Source organism: Fringilla coelebs, assembly GCF_963513975.1.
Source record: "Fringilla coelebs genome assembly, chromosome: 1".
Lineage (NCBI taxonomy): Eukaryota > Metazoa > Chordata > Aves > Passeriformes > Fringillidae > Fringilla > Fringilla coelebs.
Window position 1 is genome coordinate 129,158,365 of NC_140028.1, and position 17,560 is coordinate 129,175,924.

Consider the following 17,560-nt stretch of genomic DNA (forward strand, 5'->3'; position numbering starts at 1 on the left):
AATAATAGTTTCATTGATCCTGGTTTCTAAACATATTCTTGCACTAAACCAAAAACCCAGTTGCATATAAAGTAACTAAATCATAAAGATAAGAGATTTGACATTGCAAATTCTTCATTAGCTCTAAATAAAGCAATCACCAATTGAGAGATAGTTTTGCTTCACAGGAATGACAGAAAGGGCCGAGGTGAAGGATGAACAAGAGGAAATCATTCTGAAAGTGATGCCATCATTTTCAGAACAGGGAGGCTCTGTAGCTTTCCCCCATTCAGTGGAGAGGTTTTGTCAAGGCAGTCCCAGTTCCAGTCCAGCTGAACGGGTTCTGCTCCCTGTCAGTACATCCAGAGTTGCACGACTGAAGGTGGCTGTGCAGCTGATGAGGTGCTCCTGCCAGCAGTGAGCCTGGACAGAGCAGGACAGCACTAGAAGAAAACTGGGGCCAGCATAAAAGCTGCAATAATCTGTTGTGCCCAGCCTAGACAAGGTTACTCCATTGATTCGCCTGACAAATACGTTAAAATTGATTGCCTTTGGATGCATGAGAAGGAAGGGTCATATTCCTGGAATGTTCCTTTTTGCTCTCACCACGCCAGACTTTCCTTCCTTTTGTTTCTTACAAAGGATGGGGGCAAAGTGAAGGGTCAGGAAAAACAGATTTTTTCCATTAAAACATCAGGCTGTCTAAAAGTGACAGTTTGCTAAGTTAACTTACTTGCGACATCTGACCCAGCTCCAGCTTCACTGATTCCCAAGCAAGCCACAAAGTCACCAGCTATTGTTGGTACGAGGAACTGTTTTTTCAACTCATGAGAACCAAACCTGCAACAATATAACAAAAAAGAATATTAAAACCCTATGAAGGTAAATTTTATTCAGAAGTTAGTTACGAATTTTGTTCTACCCACACAGTGATCAATTTTCCTATGACTACGTAAAAGCTGTCCCAGAGCCAAAAGATAGAACAAATACCCACCAAAGCTGTGATACAGAGTCTTCACCAGAAGTGCAGTCGCAATCATTTCAAAGAAGTTTTAAAAAGTATTCAGGCATCTTACTCCCACAGGAACGTGTGGTCTAGATGGCCAAAATTTATCATCATGACTGTTGCTTTAAAAGTTCCAGATCTAAATAAACATAACCCCTGAGGATTCCTCTCAATGCTCCTGCACTACTTTGCAACCACCAAGATGGAGGACCTGGTCTCTGTTTTCTTGCAACATTTCTTTGCCAGGTTGTAGTGGTGACTGAAAACTTTTGACAAGTGATGGGCAGCATCAGCAAAGACCTGTATTTAAATTATTTCTACTTCACATCTACATTTAAATCATGCAGTAAAATCCATTAATGCTTCTTCCAGCTGTTCTTTTATCTCCACAAAAATAAAAAGGGAAACAGCAAACTGTATTTTAACACAAAAATTTCACTTGGCTCTATTTAAATTCAGTTAAGAAGCACACGCTGTTTTCCTGTTGTTTAGAAGACTATATCCATTCAAGATATGCTACATCTCATTTCATGCTTCATTTTGTCCTCATTAAGATTCACTGATTTCTTCTTGCAGTGTGAATGGTGAGTTCATGGTCTAGTTCTTGGACCTTTCTTGTGCAACTCAAAAATTCCTTGGGTCATGAAATGTTGGGTGTCCAGGAATCCATAAATTCAAGTTCCTCCTCAGCCTCCTCTCTGTTCTGAGCCTTCTCAGGTCATCATCCCCACTCGCCTCCTTAGGCTCACTGGGGCCTCCTTCTAAAACATTGTCCCAGTACTCCAAAGGAGTGGTGCTATTCAAGCTAAGACTAAGTCATCCCCTCCAGCCAAACCTGGCACAAAGGACATGGGACAGCCAGAGAACAGACTGGGATCTGGCAGACACTTCCATTTGGTGCACACAAGGAACTGAATTCCTAGTGCTGACCCTGCTGAAAATCACAGCAACAATCCCAAAAAAATACAAGAAGCAAGTTTGGAGTGCCTACTCCTTCCTCTAGCACACTGGAACAAAGTACCCATGCCTGTTAGGCAGCAAACTTTGTTTTTTAATTTTTCATGGGGCCTGATCAAGTATGGCCAGCTGCATATTCATCAGTAAAAAAAAACCAACTCAAACAGCCCAACCAACAACATGGAAAATCAGATTATGAGAGCAGATAGTGGTGATTTTTGGCAATGCTTTCTAATGCTTGAAACTTTGCTAACCTTTAGCATTTCAACAGAGGATTTTCACAGTGAGAACTTTGCTTAGAATAATATTTTTGGTTTGATGTCTTTCTTTGTTTTGAGTTCCAGAAAACAGTTCAGTTCTTTCCAAAAATATGGTCACAGAAGATGTTATTTTGCAATAAAAAAAAATTATTAGTTGGGGAACACTATCTTCAGAAGATAGTGGGTCTCTATGCCTTGCAGGAGTTACAAATTTTGAGCTTCTTGCTCAGCTGCTAGCTTTTGTGTTAAAAATATGTCACTTTTGTAAAATTCTGCCCATCTTAAATTTGCTTACTATTTGCCTATCAACAACAGGGGGGGGAGGGGGAAGTAAAGTACACTGCTTATTGCTGAGACAAGCAGCTCTACACTGATTTGGTATCACTACAGATGTGACACCATACAGGCATGCCTATAAGCTCTGGGAAATGCATATAATTCCCTGCCTCAGCTAGGAGCTGCTTTCTCCATGCTATTTGTAAGCAAGAAGGGCAGTATTATATCTGAATGCATTTGAAAGACCTGGCAGAAAGTTATGTTCCAAACCATCAAAGGTCAGATCACTGCAGACAAAGCATTATCTATTTAGTTCTTAGATTTAGAAAGTGTTACTGCTTCACTGAGGGGATTCTGGGAATTACAGGAATCACATTCATGGAATTAGTTTGTAGGTACACTCAATATGTGCTGGATGAATGCTGAACAAAGCCCAAGGTTATGAAAGCCATCAAAGAGCTACAGAGGCTTTTTTAGGGGTTGATGGTTGATTGCCACATTATTGTTTGATTTGTGCAACAATGCAGAGCCAAGATGCAAAATCTGACTTATCTCTACGAAAATGTTTAGAATCCCCACAGTACCCAGATACTTTTTAAGAAAGCATCCAGGACATGGGTGCCATTTGAATCCATGACCCAGGACAAGCAGTTGGTCTTCCCACTACACAGCATGATGTAAAGATGAACGCAGGCGAAATTTCCTGTAGCAACCAGATTTCTCTTTTCATTACAAAGTTTCACTTTTACATGGGGGTGGCACTGTAGTGTATAAATAGCCACTGGAATTGGCTCAGCAGTGGGGGAAAAATTCAATAATACAGATACAAATTCAACTAAAGATTTCATCAAGTTAAAACAATTTCACTGTTATTTTCCAAGGACTTCCACTTTAGGATTTCACTAGCACAAATATGCATAACTTCACTGTGTTACTACAGCAGAACAGAGTAACAGAAGGCCAAAAAGCTGCAATGGAACAAAATCCCATTTTCTTTTACCCATAGATTTTCTTTAAACCCCTGAATAAAAGGCTGTCATGAGGGCAAGGCAGTACTGTCTGAAGTCTTAAAATACTATTCTTCTTCTCAGTGGGACTATAGCTAAGCCTCTGTTGCAAGAGACGTACAGAACTGCATGCATTTAGCAAGCCTGTGTCACATTACACAAAGGAGAAGAAAACTTTCAGCAACATTTGTTGTAGATAAGACCTCCAAAGTCACACATATGGCAGGATAAGCAAATGTCAAGGGAATAGAGCTTATATTCCAGACTCTTCAGTAGATTTACAGGCATTTCCATTCAGAATGGGAAAAAAAGTCAACAACCCCCTAAAAATTATAAAAAAATCCCTAAAATGTTCTTCTGAGTAAAACTTCCTTTCTTGTATACCTGTTTAGTGCAGAGAAATTCCTGACTTCAACATAATTATTAGAATTTAGCTCCCACCCTCATCTTCCAGAATTTTAGGTGTATCCATATTCCAGAGAATTCCAACTGCTGGATCAGCCAGTTGCCCCACTCTAGTTTTAAGAACTGTTGTTCTGACACAGAATATCTGCAAAACTCCTACATGAAGAAGTTGGTAACTTTTATTGAGGGAGGAAAAAAACCACAACAAATCAGATTAAGAAAATGCAGGAGTCTAAATGATAGTAAGCAATTAAAATAGGAACACTGACGTAGCTGATGAGAAAAAGAAAAATTCTTAATTACCTAGAATGGGCATATTTAGGAAGCATGATATATGTGCTACAATTTTAGGACTGACACCTTGCAAAGCTGTAAAAAGAGCAAGTAAATTATAAAGCAGAATTAGACTGATCCCAATTGTTACAACTAAATGCATCCTTAGCATTACTGCACTGGGATATAAGAAAAAAAGACAAACATGAACAAATTGGATTCTGGAATTAAAATTTTTAAATTGGTTGTGGTGCCAATATTTTGCGTTTGTAAACACATCATCTACTACTCAACAAGGTTTATGTTTTAACATATAATGAATATAACTCTAGCATTAAAAAAAAAAAAAGAGAACGTATTTTCTCTCCTAAAGCAAACTGAGAGAAGTAGAGAGTAGCTTCTTTCCTCAGGCATTACTGAGTAGCAACTAGGCAGTAAATCTACACAGTATTGGTTTTTTTTTCTGCTTATGACAATTGGGTTTTAGGCTAAACCAAACTTTCTGAAAATTACCTTGTAAGAGCAGGGGTAGCCATGCCAGCTTGCACTCCAATGGCCATGGGAATACCTCCACAACGGACATTTCCCAGCTCTTCTGCCACTGCAATATTATAGGAGAAGTCCAAACCCAGGCCACCATATTCTGAGGAAAAAACAAATCTGTGATTCTCATATTCTAGACTGGCATAAGCAACAAGAAAAACAGCAAAAAAAGATGTTGTTACTGCAAGGACTTGCCAACTGCTATATAACTGCTAATTTTTAAGTATTTGACAATTACCAGCTTCCCTTTCACATAAGCACCACCACATTATTCTCTACAATATTGAGAACTAAACTGAGAATGACACCTGCTCTAATTATCTATGTGCACATCAGGTCACCTCTGAGTATCATAAGTGGCCTCATTACTTTTACTGGAAACAGCAGGAAGAAGTGACATGATGTTGCAAATGATACCAGAAGTCAAAATTATTCTTTCCAACAGCAAGGTCATAGGAACAAATCCCACCACAAGGTAATAAGTGCTTTTATTTCCCCATGATAACACCTGACACCCGCTCCCATCACACAAGGCAATCATCTTTCTCAGACACAGCAGCCAAGTCAGCACAGAGTGCGACCACATGCAGGTCGTGTTTCTATTCTAAATTACTGCTGTAGCTCAAAATTCATGTTAGACACAACTGCAGTGCATTTATTCCACACCCTACACCCGGTCTGTGCAGTGATTAAAGCACTCTTGTTCACAGGGAGCTCACAAGCTGGGGTGCTGGCCTGCTGCCAGCATAGCCCATTGCTGCCCCTCTTCCCCCTGACATTCCAGTCTGCAAATTCAATTAAAGAAGAAATTATTCTTCACCTCATTCCCATGCTCAGTGCTGATAAACCCACTACATACTGAGGCACAGAAAAAGGCTACATTGCTATGATGGATGAGGTAATTTTTAGCTGTGTTAAATAGCTTATAGTCCATAGGAAATACAGTGAGAAAGTGAAGGTGAAGGTTAGTACTTGACGTCATTAGTTGACTGAGCAGCTTTGATTAGATAATGCTCCCACTTTTTTTTTCTTTTAGCTCCTTTGAAGACCGGCTAAGAAAATTTCAAATTAATAGATACAAACCCTCACCCCTCACACACACAATAAGGGGCAGATGACCCTTGCCTGTTTTCACTTGCTGACCTCAAGCACTGAGCACACCCTTCACCGACCTGCTCTGAAGTTTTCAAAAAACACCATTAAATAAAGGTCAAAACACCACAGTGCTTATAAACATGGGGCTTTGCATGCTATCATCTGTTTCCTAAACCCACAAAAACTATCTTTGTGCATCCTTTCTTTGATGAAAGGAAAAACACAACAGGAAAAGCTAAGCATAAAGTTCAGTTTCCAAAAATGCATTTCTCCTTAGGTCATACTGAATAGCCTAGACTGTCAGAATTAAAAAAACTGCTACTTCTCCAGCCTTTTGCTTGAAAATAAAGTTTCTTAAAAATACAAAGTTAAAGTTCCTACTGGGAGCTTAAGCAGTACAATGAAACATCAGCAATATGGAAATGTGTTTAACAAAACAGATAATCTAATTTTCTTGCCTTTACACAGCCCCCATCAATAAATAAATGCTCTGAGGAGCAGTAATGTATGTGCATGTAAAGGCAAGACTATTTAAAGATATCTGGCATGAGAGAGATTTTGCTAATTTGATATGGATCTAAAGCAGAATTATAATAGATAACCTCAGTTTTGACACCTCACAAATCCTTTTCATTAAATTTTTAACATTTTATTTTAAATCAGTCAATACTTTTATTGCCAGACTAGTGTTACTGATTTTATTTTTAGTTTTTTCTACCAGGCAGTTATATTCCCATCTTTCACTTATCCTTTCACTTTCCTTATGGAAAGATCCTTATCCATCTTTCACTTTCACAGATCCTTAATTTCTTGATTTAAGTAACTTCCCAGGAGGAATGTTATACACAAGACCCTAAGGGGTCCGAAGGGCTACTTTATCCAAGTATGCAGCTTAGAGACATTCTTTGTCCATACCACAATCCATTGTCTATTACCACATAACAGACTCTTCTTGCTCTCATTTGAGATAAGTTACTAAGCAGTACACTTTGAAAACAAAATACTGCAAAAGGTCAGCTTTTAAAAGGATAACAAAGAAAGAATTTCTGACCAAAGGGAGTAAAGGAGCTGAATGAAGCTTTGGGAGCTGGAGGTGGAGAGGGAAGTCCTGCTGGGGACAAAGAGATGATAAAATCCCAAGATTTGATAATCTGGGGATGGACAACACAAGAGACAACCACAGAGGCAGGCAGGAAGGGCAGAAGCAAATGGTAAAACCATTAATCGGACCACACCTAAGCTTTCATCAGTTCTGTTCCAGGAGCCAAGAAGTTCAAGTGCCATGGAGAAATGTGATTTGATAGACAATGATAAGGAATGTCTTTTTGAGCCCCGAATACTTGATCAAGGTGGAGACTGATTTGTCAGAGCAGTCTGTGCCATTATATCCCTGGTAATTCAGGTAACTTAGGCTGTGCCTAAACACAGCTGTGTCCCATCTCTTTGGAGAACTGGCCCTCCACACTGAGCCAGGCTGCCAGTGGTGTCACACACAGCACTAGCAGGCAGTGCTGGCTACAAGCACCAAAGAAATTTCCTTTTTTCCTCAGTTCCTAGTGGCAGCCTGGTGCTCGCAGACCCACTGCCAGCACTCCAGACAATGATTTTGGGGCTGGCTGGACATTTCCCTCCATGTTCATGTCATGGGACTCAGCTCTCAATCTGAGACAAAACCACCAAGCCATTCTTATTTCCATCTGCTTCAGTGATGATGGTAAATGTTTTATGAAATTAATGTTCAATTTTTATTTGGAACAGAACTCGGGAATAACCTTTTTGGAAGAGGGAATAACTTTTTGGAATAACTCTTATTTGCAAAAAATGCAATATGCTGGTGGTAGTTGGTTTGTATTCGCCAGTCTCGTCAACAAACACCACTTCCTGGATGTATCTGTGCTATGATGTAATGCTAATAGGCCTATTAAATTTTAATTCAGAAGAGCAAACACCATGCCTAACATAGGAGTGAAAATTTTAGTGAAATTTTTGGTGAAAAATCCATACTGAAAGAATTCAAATTAATTCCAGATTTGATTGCTTTACAAAACATACAAACAAACACACACACACACAAAATCCCAAAAAATAAACTACAAAAAACCTACACAAAAAACCCTCCCCATCAAGAATAACAAAGTATATTTAAATATTCACATGTAAAACATTTCTGGGGTAAATACTTCATTTTGCTTTAAAATGAGATGAGAGACCTTTAGAGAATTGTTTGGCTACATTACCAATTTTAATTTGCAAGAAAATTAAAGTAACAAAGCACAAAGTAGATTAAACTAGGCAGAAAGTCTAATGCACTATTGCTTTTATAGCTGAAAACAGGTAGAAAGAGGCAACTCAGCTATGTTCAAATTATTACAGTTTTGATGATAATAGCACAATTCCAGCTGTTAAATGGCCTAATACAATATCTAATCCATTGTCAGATTTCAGGTTAAGAACCAATTAAAATATAAGGCCCAAAGCAGAGAGCACAGAAACATACAAATAAATAAAGATTCTGCACTGCAGCCCATGGGCAGGACCCAAGCTGCAGGAAGGAAAAAGTGTGAGGAGGAAGGAAGAGCAGAGAGGATGTGCTGTGGATTGACTTCAACCTCCCATTCCCATCCTGCTGTGCTGCTTGGGGTGGGGAGTGAGGCAGATGAGTCAGGAATGAAGAATGGAAGATGAACCTTGGAAGGGGATGGTGGAACATCTTGTTTTAATTTGCCTTTGCTTCTCACCACACAAATCTATTTAAACTGGCAGGAAATTAAAATAATTTTCCCCCAGCCAGTCTGCTTTTTACTGCGATGGTAGCTGGTGGCCAGTCTCCCTGACTTTCCTCGACAGCCAGGCCTTGGCATTGTATTTTCTGCCCTGTTCTGTTGAAGAGGGGGAGAGAGTTAGGGGTTGGCCAAGATGAACCCACCACACCATGATCAGTATAGTAACCTATTCCTTTAAATTGGATCTCTGCTTTTCTACTAATCACCACCATCACATTATTTGAACACTCCCAACTCACAAAAGCTCCTTATTTTATACAGACCAGCAAATTTTTACATGTCATGTTTGTAGATCCTGGCAGTGGAGTAGGAATCCAAAGAACACAGTGAATCTTAAAAAAACTTGTTTTAAAAGACACAGGTGTACATTCTATTAAATCTGACAACTTAGTGTATCAGGAGTTTTACATGTGAATTTAGGGTAGATCGCACAGAGGATGCCCAAAACTACAAATAAAAGAGCAAGACACGATCTCTAGTTGCAACATGTCAAAATGGAAGCACTGGTGAGAAGACCAGTTGGATAAATACACAGAAAGTCCATGAAAAAGGAGTTATAAAGGCAAAGGAGAAGCTGAAGTCTTTCATGTAATCATTTCACTTTTGTGAAGACCAGAGCGTTTCTTAACGCTTGAGGACTGTTCAAATATGACTGTTACATGAAGAGACAGGCTTGAAGTCTCTAGTAAAAAATTTGGAAGAGTTCACAAGTGTCTCTATTTGGAATTTGCTTCTGAACCCATCTAGCAGCCGTTAGTGGGAATGGCAATATCTGTGGTGAAAGGGTCTGCAAGTGAATTGAAGTGAGGTGAAACAGGTGGAACTCACAGTATCTCAAGAATGTAAGTGAGCCTGGATAAAGGAATGATGATAACACAATGCAGCTGTATGCAGAACTCCATTTTAAATGCTTATACTTAAATAATTTATGTTGTTTGTTTACATACTTTCCAAAGTTTCAATGAAGTGTATGTATCTACACCAAAGAAAATCACTCTGTATTATTTCTACTCTGGGCATCTCCCTCAGTGCAAAAAAACCCCAAGTGTGTGCTCTCATATTTGTCAAAGACAAAGCATGAATCAAATCCCAGTTTGAAGATAGGTCTGAGAGACTCCTATATTTGTCATTAGGATGACAAAGCTAATTGCTAGTTTTCATCACAGTCTACAATTTTAAACCAGCAGAAGCCAAATTTAAGTGCTCAAACCTTATTCACCTGTCATAAATATGGTTCAGGAATTTCAGCTCCAGAGAACTACAAGGAGACTTGAATCTACATGCAGATGTCATCAGGTAGGATAGTACAGAAACCAATATAATTCCTTTCCTCTGCTTTATATTGAAGAGATTTAAAGAATTACCAAGGGTGTACTCCCTGTCTTGCACAATTTCCCATAAACCCATTCTGAAAAGTTGAGACTGATGAAGTTTAGAAAACACCTCCTGCCTTCTTGGTTATTTGCTTCTGGCTGAGTGTAGAGGAAAAAAACTCTCATTAAGCATAACAGAAAAACTGTGAGTCCACCTTAGTCTTGTTGAGATTAAGACATATGTATTTTTGGGCTATCCTTTTTCCCCAGAACAATTCCCAAAGAAATCAAAACAAAACAACAAACCAAAAAAAGCAACAAAGAAAAAAACTCCAGACACAAATAAACTGTTGTAACAGATGGAAAGTTCCTTTTAACAGATTACCTTAGCAAGAGACAGCAAACTCCCCCAGTTTGAATAAAATTTTGTCCCAAACTAGGAAAAATTATAGTGCTTCATGATTTTATTTGGTTGATCCTAGAAAGATCAAAGTCACCCTCAGTACTTGCTCTCTCACAGATACTACTTAATCCAAAAATTTCAAGACAGGTAAGGATTTGCTCTGCTAACCAAACTTTTAGTATCACTCATGATCTAGTAACCCTTGGAAAAAGAAAAATATGGATTGGTTTTCATTATTTTTCAAGCCTCATGGCTGGCATCACAAGTACAATCCCAAGAGTAATTAACAACACAAAATATGTGTTCCTGCAAAACTCCTTCTGTATTCTGTATTATTCTGTACTGCATTCTGTATTCTGTTCCTTCTTGCTACAGATGTTATGACAGTTGTCACCAGAGAAACGTAATTTACTGAGGTGAATAAAGTGATTGGGTCTGTATAGGGCTGTTAGAGATTAAGACAGATCTGCACTATAAAATAAAGAAGAAACTTCTCACACAGTGTAAGGATAAAAACTCTCCCATAACACCATCACAAAATACCACAGAGAAACTTGGCAGTGCCTGCCACTGAGCAGATAAATATTGCCACTGAGTAGATAGAGATAAATATTGCCACACAGACCTGGCCACAGCTAGGGACAGCATGGACACATTTAAAAAGGGTTCAAAGCTGTATAGGACACTTTAAAAAGCCAGAGCAGTATATTCTAAATCACTAAGTTGCCAATCACCTGCACTTGCTACCCTCTGATTTCTAAAACATCCCTCAAAAATTTTGTAAGTTTTCTTCATTTTCTAAGTGGTTATGCAGAATCACCCAGAGATATTGAGTTAGTTTTATTTGCATAAAACTTCAAACTCAGAAGATTATCAGAGGTCTTAAAAACAATATCACACAAACCCCAAAAAATGTGTACAAACAATTTTATGGGGAGGAAAAGCTAAGCTGCCCAGTACAATAGAATAAAATGTACACATGGCAACATAAGAAACATTAACAATGTAAAAGATGTAGTAGCCAAAAAAGAAAAGAGGAAAAAGAAGGTCCAAAGTGCACACAGCCACAGGAACCAGCTATTGTATCAGCTCCAAGCCAGAGAAAAACTTTAAGCAGTCCCTGGTCACTGATTCCTCAGCTGTCTTTTGCCTGGAGTTTTAAATGGAGCTTATTTCCCCCCCACTCAACTCTGATGCAACATCTGTTCCAAAGAATTGGAATTTAATCGAAGTAGCTTACAGCTTTTTCTTTAAGGTTAAAGAGCACAGATCTCAATTATTGTACATTTGAAAATGTCAGTCAAACTAAATGCCACAGCATAAAGAAAATGAAATAAACACAAAACACACAGAGAAAAATGAAGTCAAGAAGTATAAAGGCTGACTATCACCCTTCCTGAGCTCCAGTGGAAAAGCTGTGTTACTTCTCATCGGGATTCTTTTTGGGCAAGCTCATAAACAAATCATAGAATTCATTTCAAGGATATCACCTTTGCAACCTGCCTGCTGCTTGAGATCAGTCAGCCAGCAACAGCTGCCAGCCTCCTTACGTACATGGAGCACACACCTTGCTGCCAGCCGGCCACCTGCCCGCTCTAAGCTTTGCCTGCAGATGCTCACGTAAATTCTCTGAGTCAGGCCTATCCAGCAGTGAATGCTTGTTCTCTCCAGCTTAAAGGTGGGCACCCTTCTGATGATCAGGCCACCACTGCATCAAATCCTTCAGCAACTGTCCACTGCAGTCCTCCTGACACAACCATAAGTCAGCTCTCAGAGGCACTGAAATTTGTCATCAGCATCTGTTAGCCCCATGTAAAATGTGCTCTTCCTCCCAAGAAAATGTCTGAACAGCTGCTCAGCTGTCCTAAACGTATTTGTTCACATTAGTCCCACACCTGTAAAAGGATGAAGCAGGTATGTCACCTTTATGTGCTGCTGGTGCTTCTATTCAGGACTCATCCTCTGACATGGACTGCCACAAATTCCTACAAAAACTTTACGTTATTCTGCATCACGACAAATTTTTTTCCAGTAGGATCTTAAGTGTGAATGCACAAATAGATAGTATAAGGAACATACAGTAATGCACAAACATTCAACCATCCATAGGTCAACAGGGAAAGAAAGTGGAAATTGACTTATCAATGGGTAACTGACAGAGACAGCCCAAAGAACATACCCCAGTTTAAGCACAACAGAGAGATGAGTAACAGGACTAAATACAAGTATGTACATTTGTAAGGAATTTTTAAAAGCTGGATGAAAAGGAGTCACTGTACTCTGTTTTGTAGCTCTCTATAAACAAAAAGCAGACTTACTGCTTTTATTTCTTTCAGGCATCCAATAACTTTCATTCCTTTAAGGTATCAGGATATACAGTCAATATTAAAAACATCATTCTGTTTCTTCTGAGTTCCAAATAAATAATTAAACAATTAAGCAATACTTAGTGATTACATTTGCTACTTATTAAAATTTCTATGCTAAGATTTAATACAAAGACTAAATATTTATCAGCTGAAAGCTATGTTTCATTTTCTTCCCTACAAGATCTTTTATTCCAGTCCAAGATAATAAATAGCTTGTTGGAAATTCACATTTGTCTGATATGAAAACTTTAGACACTTAATATGTCACACCCAAAGACATAAATTTTACTAGTTCACACATTCCAAAAATTGCGATCTACAAATGGAATTATAAATTGACAATTTTAATTTTGGGCATGGGAGGAGAAACTTGAAAAATGTTAATTTGCAATCACTTAAAAAAATAAAAAAGATTTCATCATGTGTGCAGTGAATAATGAAATAAACTTTGGACATGCTCTGGAGCTAGCCTGGCCAGCACAGGGTTTTAGTTCTGTAGCAGCAAACTTGGAACAGAAGTGCACTGCAGGAGGTTTCCACAGGAATTCCTGATCAGCACAGATTTAAAGGACTAAATGAATTTCCATTCATGGCTGACTTCTTAAGTCCTTGAGATGTTGGGTCAGATACTGAGAAGAAGGCAACATGCCATCCTAGAATGCCTGCCACATTGCAGGTCAGCACAGTCCCAGCACAGCCACAGCCAACAGATTATTAAAGAGACATCCATCAAGTAACGCTGCAGCCAGAAGCACACCCTCTGTCATTAGATAATTTCCTTGTTTACAAATTCTCTTCAGCTGGCAACATCTGCACCTGCCTGCTGACACAGCCTTCAGTGCAGGCAGGGCAGGGGCCACCAGCTGCACAGCTCCTGTCTCTGGAGCTCCCAACCCCGCACCCTGTGGGACAGCCCAGCGTGCTGCCGGAGCACCTCCAGAGGGTTCAGTTCCCAAGGCCAGCAGAAACCAAAGGAGACCATCTTCTGTATTTGTGGTTGTTGAGAAACATGACTGATTTTGAAACTGCTTTCTGTTAGCAAAAGCAAAGCGACAAAAGAGTATTTCTAGCTGTGAGCAATGGAATGTGGTGAGCTATTCGAGACAAAACACAAATTTGCAGTTTTCCAGGAAAGGCAATGGGTCTCAAATGGGGAACAAAAGACAAATGAAAATGAAACAAGCTAAGTAAGTATTTTATAACATTAAATTGTATGCTTCTGGTAGGTGACCTTGGTTTTTTTTAAAGACACACAAAGGAAAGATCACAATAAAAACCATTTCTGGGGTAAAAATGAAAGCATTTTTGTAATGTCAGAACAATGCCTTTCCCTTCATTTTCTCCAATGAAGTCAATATTTTAGTAAAACTGATATGTTTCCATGCTTTTTCTATTCTTGATAATTTGAGAGGAGAAAAAAATTCACTGACAACTTTTATTTGGCTTAAGGAATGTGGATACATGTTTCAAACCATATTCTAGACCTGCAAATATCTGGCTCAGTTCTCATTTTTGCCTATGATTCTGTGTGCATCCTTGTCCTTAAGATTTGTCAGCCAGACCATATAATGAAACAGATAATTCCTCTCTGTTTGTAGAAAAGCTGACACAACAGGATTCTGATCTGAACTGCTATCTCCAATGTGAAATATACTATCTACTATTTTTATTTACGCTGACATTGGAGGGTGTGCTCTGTATGTGTTACTGGCCAAAAACGAAAGGATTTTCAGTATAGTGCAAGCATACCACAAAAAAAAAAAAAAAAGAATTCCCCATTCAAGATTATTTTCTGCAAAAGAACCTTCTACTCAGAGTGTTATTTCTATAAGCATTTCATCAGACAATTTTGACTCCTCCAAGAAATTATCATTGATCAGGATTATCTTTTTCTTCTTATAGTTTTGGTTCTGAAATCAGTAACAAATCAGCTCGCAAACCAATGAAAAGCAGGCGGTTCCAAGAGGGAATAACAGCACCCTGCTGCAGACCAGATAAAATTATAACACAGTTTGCAGTAAAAACCACATCAAACTGCCTGTTACACAATTACCAGTGTGACACACTGGGGTCCATAACATACCTTGAGATTAATCTAGGGCAAAAAGGAACAATGACATGGCTAAAGGTATCTGTAGAAGACTGAGATGAGTTCAGAAAACCAACAAAACCTCCTCCCCTGAATATCCCTGTCATCTGCCTTGATTCCAAATCCTACCTGAATTATAATTAATGATCCTAAGAATTCATGCACCCAGTAGTTAAGCACCCTTTTACTATACAGTTTGGCTGCAATTTTTTACAACAGAAATAGAATATAGATTTAACCATAGCAAATTAAAGTCTACAGTAAGGATACATTTATACCACTTGCTATTTAAACACTTAAGACTAAAGTGAGATCTCTCCCAATTCTGAATATTTACAGACCATTCAGGAACCCAAGAAGGGTTCACTACTCAGCTCAGTAATTTACGTTTTTATGAGTAGCTATACAACAAATTTCAGTTCAAATTCTTGTTCTCAAAATATCACTCTAGAGTTACACAGCAATAAATGTGTATTTCATATTTAACATACTGAATATGTGGTCACATAGTAAATTTGTAAAGGAATTAAATGTCATTGCTTCCTCTAAGAAATTCTGAAAGGCAAATTACATTAAATCAACACAGGTATTGTATTGTTATGGGATCTCCCTGAAACTGAATTTAAAATATTTATGTTTTAAAATAAAAGAAGCAAAACAATTTTTATTGAGGGAAAAAAACCCACCTTCTTTATAGAAATTTAGAAATTATTCCAGGAGATTTTTAAAAAGTAATCTTAGAAGGATTGGCTAATACCAGAATTATTATCTTCATGGCTCAATCATCTAGCCAATAACACACCTTCCTTTCAAATTAAAACAAACAGACAGACAACAAAACAGGGAGGTTGGAGTCCCACCTTCCACTCCCAAGGACACAGATTTTCCAGAGTCATCATGCTTTTCCTATCTCTCCCACACATCCACATGTAGATAAAAAGTGGGGATGATGGGGGAGGGAAAAGTAGCCTTTCATGCAGGAAAAAGCTTTTGTCAAAACTACATATTACGACTAATTTTTTAATTGGTCTTGTATGATGGACTTTCCCTTAGAGCCATCTAATTGCAAAGAATTTTTAAAGCACTTGCAACCATCCATCAGACACCCGGTGTTTATACAGTGTTATGTGTACTGTTTCTAAATGAGTAACTGAAACATCTGAAATAAAAAATAAAGTACCATGCAATTTATTGGCAAGTAGTTTAAGAATCTCCAGAAACAAAACACACAATCAGAAAATTATTTTAATATTTTAAGGCTCCTTGTCATGTTTCTGAGTTACATAACTTTCCATCTCATAAGAGGCACTATTTTAGAAGGACACTCAATAGTCACAAAATATTTGCCTAATTTTCATATGCACCCATCTATCACTGCAGGCTTCTGTGGCCATGAGACCCCAGTGGAGAACACAGACCTGTAAGAAAGGGAACTGAAGAGGATTTTATTACCATAGGCACCTTTTATCACAGTTAGCCATCTCACTGTGCAGCCACTGTAAGTAAGATTGCTGATGAATCCTTTGTTTCATGTGGTCTCCTGTACATTTCTGTTCAGAGAGAGAAGCATTTTCCATCACCTCCTTGTTACTCTTAAACAACATCTCCAAAGAGCTTGCTGATAAGCTTTCCAGTATTTCAGAGGCACCCTAAAGAGGTGCTGGGCTAAATTAGTTTCCTGATTTATGGGCAGCACATGACACAGGAGGTGGCTGAGGCTGCAGGGATCATCCTGATGACACACAAAGAGCCCATTGCTGCTGAGCCCTTGGAGTTCCCCTGCAGCTGAGACACTGTGGGCTTTCCATAGCGCACAGCAGAGGCAGCAGATGTGCAGATGTATGTCCTGCAATGGTTCTGGTTTAAAATGCATTTCCAGCACACATCTTGTATCTCACAGCCATGCAAAAATACAACACAGTCAACATCTCTGAGAGCCCTTAGTCTGGTGGAGACACCAAGCCCACACTGACTCAGACTCTCTTTATAAACTGCCCAAGAGCCAGGACAGCTGTTCAAGGGTGCAAAGCAGCTTTTTCATCAGTGTTAGCATGATCAAAGTGCAGAGTGGGATGCTGAAGAAACAAAGTGATATATAAGCATCTACAATGTGACCCAATTATAATAAATGCATCACAATTTATAAGCTTCATGATCCTGAGCATACTGCATATCCTTTCAGTGCTGCATTATTCTAATCCTTTTCCTCCTTTAGAACTATTTGCTAACTCATTATGATTAATCCAGTGCATAGCATCTCTCAGCATCAGGTAGGCCCAAACTGAGTGATTCTGGCAACAGCAAATAACGGTGAGCAAAGCAGCAGGGACTGTGCCTCCTTTTCCCCAACTACATCATTCTACAGAACCATAAAGAATGAGAAAGCCCACACCAGAGACATCAATTCATGCTCAACTCTCACCCTACATTTAAAATAGTTGAGGAAAGGACAAAGACGTTGTTCACTGAATAGTGAACACTAAATATTAGCAGTAAGCTTTAAGATCATGCTATACATCGTTGGAACAATGAAAACTTACATGAGCAATTCCTCACTTGTAAAGCTGGAATTCTCCTTCCATTAAAAAATAAACCAAACCAACCAACCAAAAAACCACAAGAACAACAACAACAAAAAGGGAGGAGGAAGTGAGATGAGTTTTTCCATCTGGAAAAGATCACAGCATGTTCTAGGCTACAGCCTTATCACTTCAAATCAGGCAACATAAAACAAGTAAAACATGAATGAATGCATATTTTCTGTCTCAAAAATCTCCAACACAGAAGTAAAGGGAAAGAAAG

The 17,560-nt window shown here is 38.7% G+C and overlaps 1 protein-coding gene across 1 annotated transcript in view; it reads right to left on the minus strand.

Annotated features, from left to right (window-relative positions):
* The window catches only part of LOC311153695 (putative acyl-CoA dehydrogenase 6), a 75,465-nt gene that overhangs the window by 25,088 nt on the left and 32,817 nt on the right, over positions 1–17,560 (minus strand). The window contains exons 3-4 of the mRNA XM_084205687.1: positions 4,677–4,806; positions 713–819 (exon numbers count right to left, since the gene is read on the minus strand). Coding sequence (XP_084061813.1) covers positions 713–819; positions 4,677–4,806 — 237 coding nt within the window. The remainder of the gene's footprint in view (positions 1–712; positions 820–4,676; positions 4,807–17,560) is intronic.